Here is a 13,555-nt window from a genome sequence, read left to right as displayed (position 1 = left end):
TTCTCAAAAATGCCCATACACTGTTGGGAGTCCCACAAGAACACTGACCTACACAGCATAACATACATGCAGAGGACCCAGCTCGGCTCCATACAAGGTCTGTGTTTGTCGATTGAGTCTTTACGAGCCCCTATAAGGCCTGCTTAGTTGGTTCGGTGGCCATATTCATGGTGTTCTGAACCCCTCTTGCATGCCCAGATTGAAGGGACAGGCTGTGATAGCCAGAAGCCTGGACAGATGTTCGAGCCACAGCAGAGAGCAAACTTAGCAAAAACTAAGAGTGCTATGATGAAGGAGCAACATCTGTCAGGGAAAGATGGCTCAGATGCCTCTTTGCCACCTCTCCCAACTTGCTCCAGCATGAGACACCAAAATGGCACACGGTCCCGCCATAGGTGGAAATTCTACAGTGTCAGTTCCCCAGGAAGCACATACATGGGGAGGGTGAGTACAGCACTCAGCACTCCCACTTGGGAGTTAAACAGGCACTCTAGCCTAGGAAACACCCAGCTTGGAGAAAGAGAGAGTGCCTGGGCCCAAGGCAGAATAAAGTATGAGCACAGTCAAGCTATGTGCAGTAGGAGGGGAGGGGAGGAAAGGCAGATCACGCAATCAAGAATCCTGGAGGATGTGAAGGGGCCAGAGGAATGAGTGAGGTCATGGTGAGCAGAGGCAGCCACTCCAGATGTGAGAAAAGAAAGAGCCCAGGAGGTGTGTCCACACCAACACCAAAGGCCTAAGAAGGAACAAAGCCAGACTGGGTGCACTCAGGAGATGATTGACAGCCACTCAGACCCCAGGGAAGGAGAGGGGAGACGCAATTCCATTTCCGTCTCGAAGCAGTAACAGTAGACACAATGGCATGCCTTGAGCACTCAGTGAGAAGCTGGTGCGATGGCAGGGGTGACACCTCATGTGGTGGCCACATGAGCTCATTCTGTTTCCCAGGTGAGGCTCGAGAGTTGAGATCCTTGCTTTGAGGTCCTATGTGTGACCATGGTGCCACTGGAATAAGATATGAATATGCAAAGTCTTGCTGGTTCCAAGCACCCCCATTCCAAGCACCGTACCCACAGGTTAAAACAGACAGAAAAACAGGGGTGTAGAGCTGGGGTCAGGCCAGGCAGGGCGGGGGTCAGTAGAAGACCAGGCAAGGCAGAGGGGTCCAGTGGGAGATAAATGAGAGAATGGGCCCAGACACTGAGTGGCAGAGCCTGGGAAGGAAAGAGTTCAGCAGAGCCAATATTGTCAAGCTGTTTCCACACTGAGGGAAGGGAAGCATCATGGGACCTATTCAGCAAATCCAACTATGTGCCAGGTACTGTGCTCAGCACTAGAGATCCAGCAGGGTGACCTGGCCATGACAGACACTGTGACATGCACTTTAAGACTGTCTGGGAAGGATGGAGAGAACGTTCCAAGACCAACCCTGAGGCAACAGATGGTGGCCAGCCAAGGGACAGGATCCAGCCTTGGAGACCACAGTAGTTGGATCAAGGTATCAGGCTCTGTAATAAGTCACAGAAGAGACCAAGCAAAAGAGGCAAGTACCCAGCTTCACAGAATGTAGATGAGGACTCTGGGTAACTGGGACATGTTCCTATAAGCAACAGTTGCAGTATATGACCCAGTGTAGCATGAACACTGACCACTGGGGTGGCCATACATAGATGCAGACAAGGACACTGTGGTTATTATCTGCTTTCCTAGATCCAAACTGTGGCATATAAAGCTGTGTACTTACAAGGGCAGTTTTCAAGAATGAAGCATTTAAAGCATGAAGAATAGATTAGGAAAAGGATGCGGTCAGAGGCAGGGAGAAGAGGAGACTGAAGGTAACACAACCCCACGAGTGAGAGTCTAACCCAAAGCAAACCTGCTGACAAAGTAGGAGGTGCTGGGGACAGAACGAACCCATTGGTAGTGGGTTTTATCCCAGTCAGCAAAGTGGGCATCCAGCAAGAGCAGAAGGAAATAGCTTAACCAGGAAGACTCAAGTGGGGCCATGGAACACGAAGTGCCAGTTACAGACAACAAAGAAAGCCAGGCATGATGGCACGTGTCTATATTCCCAAAACCCCTCGCATTGAGGCAAAAGGATGACGAGGAATTTGAGGACAACCCCGGCTATGCAGACAGCAAGGAGAAGGTAGCCAGGAGACCGCAGAACACATAGCCCAGAGTAAAAGAGACAGAGCTGGTGCCCCATACCATCTCCATAAAGGATTTAAGAGGAACAGATATCCTTCATGTGCCCCGAAACACACATCTTACCTCCCCGAACCATCTGCAAAGGAGTCGCATACTGCCCCAAGGTCTGCACTTCCTCATCACAGCCAAAAGAGTTTCAGTCCCCCTACTCCTTACTTCCCTTTCTATTGATCCCCTGCAGTTTAAGTCACCACTGGCCTGTTACAAATCTTAGAAATATCTGTGTTAGGGTTGGGGTTGGGGTTGGGGCAGGGGAACACAGTTAAACTCGAGTGACAGGCCATCTTTCCCCAAAGCAAATACATGCAGTGGAGAAAAAAAAAGTGATGAAAACTTCTGGCAGAGGCCGGCACATAAACACATTCCACTGCGTTGCACGACTTTTATGCAACATTGACTGTGCTGGTCAATAATTTAAGGGGAGGGGAAAATACACCAGTTGACATAGCAACCGTCACATTGCATTACTCGGGCTACCATTTCCATACAGATGCTGTCCTTAAAGGAAAACACCCCCCCCCAACGCCCGTGAACTTGGGTGCCTTTTGCCGTGAGAAGAAAACATCTGGCTTGCAGGACATTCACAGCCCCCTCCCCCAACCCAGCCCGCATTTCTCAAGCTTCTCTTGCCTCAAGTGATTTTGTTTTTCATGGGTCTAGATTTTTAACTCAAGGAAGATGGAGTTGAGGGAGGGCGTGGTGCCTAACTCCTGAAGTACAGTTGAACTAAGAAATACCAGGGTAAGAAAACAAATCTAGTCTATCTAGGAAAGGAACCTAAAAATTGCCAAGGTGGACCATGGCAAACTCACTAAGTTTCCCAGAGTTTCAGGAAGCAGAGATGCAGACAGACACCCTAGTGGCACAATAGAAACTTCTTGTGTGCACGGATGGAAGCAAAGGTATCCCTGTCCTTCAGGACAAAAGGCCCCACTCTAGACACTGTAAATATTTTCCTTGGCCTTCATAGTTTCCAAAAACCAAAAGTCCCTTGGTATGAATGGCATGTCTTCCTGGTATGCTCTTTCCCTCAGTTTAAATCCATCTCACAGTATGTATCATAAATCAACAGCGGGTGGAAGAGGAAAGCCCAAACCATGGCCAACAGAACAGGTGTTCCCAAAACACGTGGGTGTTGCTGTGAGCAGTGCTTCCTCCACAGACCAAGGAAATCAAGATTCTGAGGGCCATAGAGCATCTTAGCTGTCCAAAGACGTGGGTACCTAAGAGGAAGCTGAGTTTCCAGCCAGAACTCACCCTCCTCTCGATTCCCTTAACTGATCTGAAGTATCTACGTGGGGCTCCCACCGCCCCGCTTAGACGATTTGGTATGCCCCAGGGTGATAGCAATCTTCGTATGATTTTAAATACATACACCAGCTAAAACAGACAAATGCTAGGCCTACTAGGTCACAGGAACCAACAGGGTTCCTGCTAACCCAGAGGATCCTCGAGGAGACATCCCATTCTACATGGTGGGAGTCTGGGGACAGAACAATTGTATTTCCTCCTCCACTGACTCTGCTACAAGGACAAAGCTGCCAGAGGCACCACCCATGAGTTTACTAGAGGCATAGAAACCATCCATCTGGAGAATCAAGTGGACAGGCTCATTCTGCGAAGAGAGCTGGAGTGATCCAGGTCCATCCCTCTCACCTCCTGTTAAGAAATCCACAGATCTACCCACTCTGTACCCAGTCTCCATCTCTAAGACCTCCATCGTCAAAGTCGAAATAGCCTGTTCAGGAGTGTGGGGTACCTCAGAAAGGTCTTTCTGTTCTGAGAAAGCCCTCCAAGACCCTCTGGGGTGCAGCTCACATCAGACCACACACACACACACACACACACACACACACACACACACACACACACTTTTGTAAGCCAACCACCTGCCCCAAGGCAGCACAGCACTCTAGTCTTAGTGTCGCAATCTTCCTTGGACCAAGACAGCCCCTCAGAGGGCTGTCTACACAGAGGCTCTGGTTTCATCTGAATGTTTAGCTTGGCACTCGCGGTCACTGCAGGCTATAATGGACATGTTTTTCCAGGAAAAAAAAAATCATCATTTTTTTCAATTCCCTGCTTGTTTTTCTCAGGGTGCACATGACGTGCAATCACCAAACACTGTAAATAAATTAGTAGCAATTTCAAGAGTGAATGTTACGCTTGGTCACAAAACGTCCTGGGAGCCAAGTGGGGAAGACAGACAGTCTCCTGAGAGAAGTCAATGTGTAGCCACGGCTGTTCACACTATCACCTCAGTCTCCCGTCTCCGGAAGTGTCTGGCTTGCTGTTTCTGAGCCTGGGCCACCACTGTGTCTCACAGCTCCCTGGATAGAAAGCCCAGGAACACGTGTCTGACATCCTCTTGGGTTGACAAACACCACTCAGAGCCAAAATATCTGAGTGGCACTCCCTGCCTTCAGAGTGCTTCTGATCTACCTATGAAGATCAGCCACAAGGAATGACCAGAGCCATGAGTGGCGATATGTACAGAGCTTCAAGCGGACGTGCCCCACGCAGAAGGGATACCTACAGAAGGAGTCCCACTCAGGAGAGAGTCAGGTTTCAGCCCCCTCCTACCCATGGCTACCCCACAGACCATGAAGAAAAAGACCCCAGTTGATCTCACCTGACACCATTTCTTCTAGATAACCAAGCTTGGTGCCAGCATATGACCCGACCTAAACCTCCTTCATCCACACCCTAGTGTGCTCTTTCCCACTGCTTCCCCTGGTTGTGCCAGGCTAGCCCACTGCACCCCTGACCTGGCTACTGGCAGCCTCCAGGGATGACCATTCTGTCATAGCCAAAGTTCCTTCCAACTACCCGACAGTCAATCTGCTGGGCACTGGAGAGTCCGACCCGGGACCCTTGACTGCAGCCCTCATCCCTCCCCACTCTCTAGAATATCACCACACATCTTTTGATCTCTGTGCTGTCTCTCCCACTCTTCCACCATGGCCTCCAGGGTAGAAGATACAACCAGGAACATAATAGGATAACTATAAAGAGAAACCTGTTAAGATTCACAGGTAGGAGTGCCAGCTGCCAAAGCCCCAGTCCCTGAGCCCTACAGGTCACAGGAGCCCAGTGGTCTCTGTGAGCATGTAGAACAGATGTCATTATTGAGCTGGACACCAGGAAGCAGGGACAGAGGGCCAAGGAAGTAGCAGTGGGCATCTTCTTGGAGTTCACACCCCTTGTGAACTTCTACTTTCCTGCCAAGAGCCACACATGGTCCTCCCTGACCCCAGTAATGCCATCTCATTCCAGGAACTTCCACTCTGGTACTGTCTCTGTCACATGACTCAATTACAGAGTTTTAGCAGCTTCTGGACAGTCTTTGCCCTGCCAGCCTGCCAACTAACATCTCGCCACTTAGTTTAATTAATTAATTAAAAAGTATATAAAGCAAACATTGTCAGAAAGAGAGCTAAAAAAAAGAAAACCTGACAAGGCTATCAGCAAGTTTCTTGAGGGCTATGACAGTGACGTGGCCCCACAGCTCCCAGAGAAGCCTGACATCTGACAGTGTCTCTGTCACAAAGGTATGACTATAAAGGAGGCAGGTGGTATCCAATAGAGAAGGACCTATCTGCAGGCCCCCAAAGACCCTGTATGACTTTGGTGGGGAGGGCCACACAACTGCATAAACTAGGTACATGCTCAAGTGAACCTCAGAGGAGATGGCAGACATAGACAGGACAGTTCCCAGAAGCTCAAGCTTGCAGGCCAGAAGGCCTGGCAGACTTGTGCAACAACAGAGACCCCGTCTCAGAGTAGAGACCAACACTCAAGGCTGTCCTCTGACATCCACACACGTGTTTTCTCTCTCTCTCTCTCTTTCACACACACACACACAAAAGAGAGAGAAAGACAGACAGAAACAGAGAGGGATAGAAAGAAAAGGGAGGGACAGAGGAAAGGGTGGAAGGTAGGAAGGCATGCAGGCTGGCTAGATGCAGATGTTATCATGGTTTGAATACACTCGGCCCCGGGAGTGGCATTATTTGGAGGTGTGGCCTTGTTGGAGTAGGTGTGTCACTGTGAGTGTGGGTTTTAAGACCCTCATCCTAGCTGCCTAAAAGTCAGTCTTCCGCTAGCAGCCTTCAGATGAAGACACAGAACTCTCAGCTCTGCCTGCACCATGCCTGCCTGGATGCTGCCATGTTGTTGCCTTGATGATAATGGACTAAACCGCTGAACCTGTAAGCCAGCCCCAAATAAATGTTGTCCTTATAAGAATTGCCTTTGTCATGGTGTCTGTTCACAGCAGTAAAACCCTAACTAAGACAGGGTAGAACAGAACCGCAAAACAAATGTCAAATACCTGTCAATCATAGAGGACCATCCTCACCTCCAAGGCAAATGGCTCTAGACTCACAGAATTATCCCACGGCTGCCAGAACCTAAAACTATGAAACCTACTCTTCCCAAGAACAGAGGAAGCCAGGGACAGACTAGAAAGAGCAGGCGACACCGTGGCTTTGAAAGTGTCAGGCATGACTGTAAAGGTTCCTGCATGATCCACTTTTCAGAAGAAACATTACAGAAGCCACAGCACAACAGCCAGAGAATGAGAAACAGGAAAGGAGGGAACTCCAAACTTGAGAGGAACCATCCCGTGAGGAGACCACACCCACCCACCCACCTGGATGGCCCAGATGTGGGAGGCACCAGGTCAGAAAGGAGACACATGACAGGCAGACCGGCATGGTCTGCCCTATAGCCCGAGCTGTCCCAAAATGGAACAGGCCAGCCCAGGATGCAGGGACCAGAGCTTCACAGATGCAATGATTGTACACTACCTGTCCTCTTCTCAGCCTGGCTACCCACAAGGCTTCACAGCTATACAGACCAAAGTCTTAGGAAGAGCCATGCTCTCACCCCAGCTCAGGACATCGGGCTAGAGCCTGCTCCCTCTTGTTTTAAAGTAGGATTAGTAGTTAGTCAAGCAAGACACAGTCTCAGGAAGTGAAAACACAATATTTAGAATTGAATGGTTGATAAATTTAAGTTGAGCTAAGTTGATGGATTTAGGATTGAAATAGAATTATTCAAAGATGATCCATTTTCTCCTTCTGAAAGGCAGCCACAGTGACTAAAACTTACTTTGCAGAGCCCTGGACCTTCAAAGGCTATCTTCTAGTTGTTTATTCATTTGTATGTGTGTGTGTGTTATGAGTGTGTATGGTGTGAATGTGTGAGTGTTGGTGTGAATGTATGAGTGTGCTCTGTGTGTTTATGTGTGTTTTAAGTGTATAGTTTCTGAGTTGTGGTGTGTGATCGTGTTGTAAGTGTGTGTGAGTATGATGTGAGTGTGTGTGTGCATACATGCAGAAGTCAGAAGTGGCATCAGATCCTTTGGCTCAGAGTTAGAGGAGTATGTGGGACACCTGGCTGGTTTATGCTGAATCCAGACTTTGGTAGAAGCTTGAGTAACTGCCAAGCCATCTCTCCTCTTCCCACATTGAGCTTTGGGCCCCCAAATCCCTTATCTGCAGCCTGGTCTCCTCAGACATTGCCCCAGCCCTCCTTTGGTCTACTAAACACATGGACAAATGCCGTCTGCTACAGACATGGCCCGACCAGCAAAAGAGGTCATTAGAAACGCTGTCTTCCCTTCCCGCAGCACTAGACCACAGCTGGCTCCTGGCATCTCCCCTTGATAGAATGACTACCTTCTTTCTTACCCAGGATGGCCACATGGCCCCACCCCAGCCTACCCCTGATCAGCTGCTGTTTTGGGATCAAGTACATAGCATTTACACAATAAACACTTTGGGGGCTGTAGAGGAACAACCTCCCAGTTAGTGTAGTTCAGAGTCAAACTAGCCTGCCTGTGGTGTGGCAAGCTGAATGTGCTGCGGGACACAATTCCAGCTCACAGAGTCTGGCCAGACGTAAATGTGCAAGCATACCCCTCTGAAATCGCGTTTCTTTCACACAATGTACATGCAAAGATGTAGACCAAGGTTTGCGTTGGTTGACTCTGGGAAAACTGCTCACTGCTGGAACTGCCCCAAAGCATCATATTTTCTGCCATAAGTCATTCAGTTTCCACAAATACCCTGGGAAGCATAAATTGTTCTCCATTTTGTAAATGGCAAACCTGATGCTCAGAGAAGCCAGATAGCCCGGCTGATACATGCATGACTTCCTGATGCTTCACTTAACATCCAAATCCACGCTCATCCTACCGCTTAGTCAAGACACAGGAAGAAACAAGAAAAGCCAAGGTCACCGGGGGCAGGAATCATGGCTCCTAGGGCGAGTGCTTCGGATTTAATAAAGATGGGAAAGTCGCCTTTCATTTGGCATGAGGACTTATTTTATATAGTCATAAACACTTGAGATTAATTAATAATAAATAAGGGAAATAAAACAAGAGAAATTATATAAAGGCCCTTGAGAAGCTAAGAAAGGGGGAGGCTGGGTACCTATGTCTACTTCCCCCTAAGGAATATCAACCAGCTGCTATGTAGAAAATCAGAATAAATGCTCACAAGCAGCAGAGACAAGAGACCCTGTCTCCGAAGCCACCTTTAGGCAGACCACAATTGCAATTCCCTACAGGGAAAATGGTGGCCGATGTCATCACCCACATCTGAGCAAGATGCCAGCAGCATCAACTGCTTGCCCCTGGGGAACTCGCCCTTCCAGGATGTTTTTCATTTGCTTACAGACTTATCGGAAGTCACTGTAATGGAGTCAACCGGCTTATCAATAATTAACTCACACACCGTTATCAATAATTAACTCATATGCAGGGCCGATCAAACAGCTTTGGATCCCTTTAGCTTCCATTTATTAAACTTGCATCCGCCTTCACCAGCATGCAAAGATAATGGCACAGGACAAAGATAAGGTACCGGAGCCAGCAATCCCCTTCTCCAAAGACACAACTTACCCCAAGGGTAAGGAACCCACTGACTGGGCAGAGCTGTGAAGAGTCCTTCTAGCTGGGTGTGGTGGCACATGCCTTTAATCCCAGCACTCGGGAGGCAGAGGCAGGCAGATTTCTGAGTTCGAGGCCACCCTGGTCTACAGAGTGAGTTGCAGGACAGCCAGGGCTATACAGAGAAACCCTGTCTAGAAAAACCGAAAACCCAAAAAAAAAAAAAAAAAAAAAAAGAGTCCTTCTACTCTAGGGTCTGCAAGATTCTAGTTCCATAATTCTCTTCAGAGAGATCTGCACTCTCTGAAGACCTCAAGACCCCTTCTAAAGGAGTGCACCAGGGTATCAGGCACTCCTCTGGAATCAACAACAATGCAACCAGCAACAATGGAGCCCTCAGCAGCAGGAAGTCAACCGGAAACTTTATTTAAAGCACTTTTATATACGAGCATGGGGCCCCACAGTGAGACGGTCTGCATGATGTAAACATACAATGGACTCTTAGAAATCTGTTTCCCATTTGCACTGTACTTAATTTTCTGTTGCCTTTTAAGAATGTACCCTGATCCATATTCATATGTGCTAAGGAATCTCACTCAGTGGAACGAGGGACACTCTGAGCCTAAACTCCAGGCAGACAGTCAGGTGACACGCAAACGCATTTCTCCAGGAGAGGTGGAGAGCTGGAACGGTCCTCCTTTGAAAACAGTTAAAGACCTAAAATCTCAAAATGCTGTCATTTCATGAGGCCTAACTAGCTAAAAAGTGTATTGCCAGTGTACTATGACTATTACGTCTTACTGGAAAGCAACTGTTGGCATTGCAAAGGCAAAATAAACAAGAAAAATGCCTCGAAGGATTGCTTGTTGTGAGGTCAGAAGTCAGGTGCCTCCCACCAGCTCGCTGGTGCACTGGGTTCGGGTAGACCAACCTGCTAGATCTCCTCCCAGCAAGGCTTTCTTTTGTTTGGTTGGTTGGTTTGGTTTGCTTTGGTTTTTTGTTTTGTTTTGTTTTGTTTTTCCAAGACAGAGTTTTTCTGTATAGCTCTGGCTGTCCTGGAACTCTATAGACCAGGCTGGCCTTGAACTCAGAAATCAGCCTGCCTCTGTCTCCCAAGTGCTGGGATCAATAAAGGCGTGCGCCACCACCGCCTGGCCCAACAAGGCTCGCTTGCCAGCAGTCTCCATGCCTCTGCCTAAGGCACAATTGACTATGCTTACGTCTCTCTCCAGAGGACTCACTCCATGAAGCAGAAACCTGCCACAGATAGTCTCTCCATAATTTGAGAGAGGGTAAATGAGTCACAGACCAAACTGTCGCCGTCAGAAACGACCCCCACCCAACTGTCACTCTGCAAAAACCGAGCCCTTCCGTGCTCTAGCTGAAGGCCTTTGGCAAGTCACTTGAGCAGTGTGAGGCCCTTGTTTGTTACATTTGGAGAAGAAAATGGCCCTTTCATTCCACAAGGTCATGGGAATGTCCCAATAGTGTCCTAGCCAGTGCCCACAGCTCTGGAACGTCTGTTAATGGGAATAGCAAGAGTGAGCCCCAAAGCAGCTCTGGGTAGGGACTGTGGTCAGAGATATGCAAAATGATTCATGTCTCAAAAGAGATAAATAAGAATGGACCGCTGCATCCCTAGACATTGAAAATCCCCATATATTGTATACCACAAAATCAAGATTCCCGTTTTTAAAATCCAGGGTTCACTGGGCAGTAGTGGCATGTATCTTTAATCCCAGCACTTGGGAGGCAAAGGCAAGCAGATCTCTGTTGGTTTTGGGACCAGCCTGGTCTATATTTCAAGTTCCAGGATAGTGAGGGATACACAGAAGCGCTGTCTCAAAACAAACAAAAAAACAAAACAAAACTACAACAACAACAAAATCAGGCTCTATGTGCAGCTTGGTCATAGACACCATATCCATTAATAACTACCAGCACGGGGCTGGAGAGTTGACTCTATTAAGAGCACTAGCTGCTCTTCCAGAGGACACCAGGTTCAATTCCTAGCACCCACATAGCATCTCACAACTGTCTGTAACTCCAGTTCCAGGGACTCTGACTCCCTCACACAGGCAGACATGCAGGTAAAACACCAATGCTCATAAATGAACAAATCAATTAAAAAAAAAAAAAGCTACCAACCTGTCTTTGTGTCCTGGGGATTAACCAAACCCAGTATTTTATGTTGAGGTTCATCACGGTATATCGTGCAAAAACAAAGAGATGAAGTCTCAAGTCTGACCTAAAAAAAAAAAAAAAAAAAAAGGCAAATGAAATTACTGTTCTGCTCTCTCACGTCACTGAGGCAGGGGAATGACTTGCAATTACTCAGCCAAGTGCTCACAGAAGGAGCCCTGTTAGCAGGATGCAGGAAGAGCAGAGAAGAAAGCTTTAGCCACCCTGGATATGGTCTTGCGTTCTCTCTCTCTCTCTCTCTTTCTCTCTTTCTCTCTCTCTCTCTCTCTCTTTCTCTCTCTCTCTCTGACTCCTTCTCCATCCTGGACCTCCATAGACCTCAACCTGCAAGGCTGACAGCCTCACTCCACCTCACACAGACAACTATGGTGCCGTTCTCATCTTCTCGAGAGCCCTGGTAGCCTGGAGTAGATTGAGCCCAGGCTGTACCCCCCCCCCATAGATGTTCCTGCTGTCTGTGACCCTGGTACCAGCTCTGAAAGCAGCCTTGAAAATGTGTCCTCTGTCTGAGCCCTCCAGGCTCAGTCCTGTCCTTAAGCCCAAAGACTCAGTCCCAGGAGGTTTTGCTAGTCATCGGGAGGAAACAGATCACCTCTGAGGGCCACATCTAAGGCCCTCTTTGTAAACATCCAACCCTCTGCTCCCAGCTCCTGACACAAGAAGGCCAATACATTCCATGACCAACTTTGTTTTGAAAACTGAGACTATAGGAAAATTAGAGAAGAATGTGCAGCTGGGCCAGGCAGGCAGGTTCTTGTAAAAAGTTTACAGCGGACCACCACCGTTATAGAGAACTGTTTCCTGGCAAATCCCGGGGGGTGGGGGTGGGGGCGTGGGGGGTGGTAAGGACTGGCAACTATCTTGGGACCTCCCTCTTTTTTTCGGAGTGACCTATCCCAGGTTTTTTAAAGCAGGCAAAAATCTCAGCATTTGAAATGATGGGGAAGGAAGATTGCAAGTTCTTGAGCCAGTCTGGGCTACACAGCAAAACCCTGGCTCAAAAAATAAATAAATAAATAAATAAATAAACAAATAAATAAATAAATAAAAATGCACGTGGAAAGGAAAAATGTAAAAATAAAGAAACACATTAACATGTTTTTAGCAGTTAACCCCACATGGCTTTGCTCCCTCCGTCTTTCGTTGTAGCCCTTAAACACCATACAAATGAACATGTGCGTTTTTTAAACCAGAAAAAAAAAAATCAGCAAGTATTTTAAATGCAACGTCAAGACAAGAAAAAAATTAATTGTGAAACAAAGAAAGTCAAGACATGTTGCCTCCTCAAACCACTTCCTCGTCGTTCCTTTCAGCCAGAGAATCTTTGGATAGCAAAAGTCCCTGCCGTGTCGGCTGCGAGGAGGCTCACTCCTGGTGAGCAGGATTCAGTGTGCCAAATAGCACCCTGCTCCCTGCCCCTGTCCCTGCCCCTGTGTCCCTACTCACTGCTAAATAGTAGAGATCCAAATAATGGGTTTCACCTAGCTCCCTTCTCTTTAGGAAAGGAGGAAGGAAGAAGTCATGTTGGCATGTCATCTCACCTTCAAACATCTTCATGTCAGCAACTTTCTGTTTCTGTTAGTAACCTTAGCCTTATCCCTTCGATGAGCATGCTGCACGTTGGGGTTTATTTTCCTAAGTTATTCATAAGTATGAGTGTTGTAACAGCAGATTGTGGAAGCTGTGTCCAAAAACAAACAAACAAACGAAAAAACCTGGGGACACAGCTCTTCTTGCATCTCTCAAGCTCCCCCTGGCCACCAGCACCCAGCGATCAGTGTCCGATGGAGCCCTGTGTCTTTCTCCTACATCACCACTAGGGGGCGCTAAGAGCACACAAGGTCAGCAAGCGCCCACTGGGGCTCAACAGCTTGAGGTCCCCCACTGGAGGGGTATTCTTCTAAGAGGGACTTGCCTGTTAGCTCCGGACCTCCAAAATCTCAAGGAAGCCATGGTTTATAACTGCATATGCCGCTGTTTTCGTTAACTCTGGTACAAAAAGACGTCCCTCTACTAGCTCTGCCTGCCAGCCAGATCACAACCATTTCTGGCAGGAGTGAAATGATCCACACTTAAAACAAATGTGGATACTGCCTACTGTGAGGAAAACAGTCTTAGACAGTCGGGGTTGGAAGAGGGCACAGCCAGGGAAGTGCAAACTTGGTAAGCAGGAGGGCCTGAGTTTACTCCCACCATAGCATACACAAAAAGACAGGTAACGAAAAACCAAACAAAAAACAA

The 13,555-nt window shown here is 47.9% G+C and overlaps 1 protein-coding gene across 5 annotated transcripts in view; it reads right to left on the bottom strand.

The window, feature by feature from the left end:
- Positions 1-13,555, bottom strand: part of Fam169b (family with sequence similarity 169, member B) — an 89,251-nt gene that overhangs the window by 47,178 nt on the left and 28,518 nt on the right. For all 5 annotated transcript variants that reach the window (NM_001013811.3, XM_006540973.3, XM_006540975.4 and 2 more), the window contains exon 3: positions 11,261-11,360. In NM_001013811.3, coding sequence (NP_001013833.1) covers positions 11,261-11,360 — 100 coding nt within the window. The remainder of the gene's footprint in view (positions 1-11,260; positions 11,361-13,555) is intronic.

Source organism: Mus musculus, chromosome 7 (genome assembly GCF_000001635.26).
Source record: "Mus musculus strain C57BL/6J chromosome 7, GRCm38.p6 C57BL/6J".
In the NCBI taxonomy this organism is placed as follows: Eukaryota; Metazoa; Chordata; class Mammalia; order Rodentia; family Muridae; genus Mus; species Mus musculus.
The sequence above is the reverse complement of the archived record's forward strand: the minus strand, read 5'-3'. Positions and strand labels throughout refer to the sequence as shown.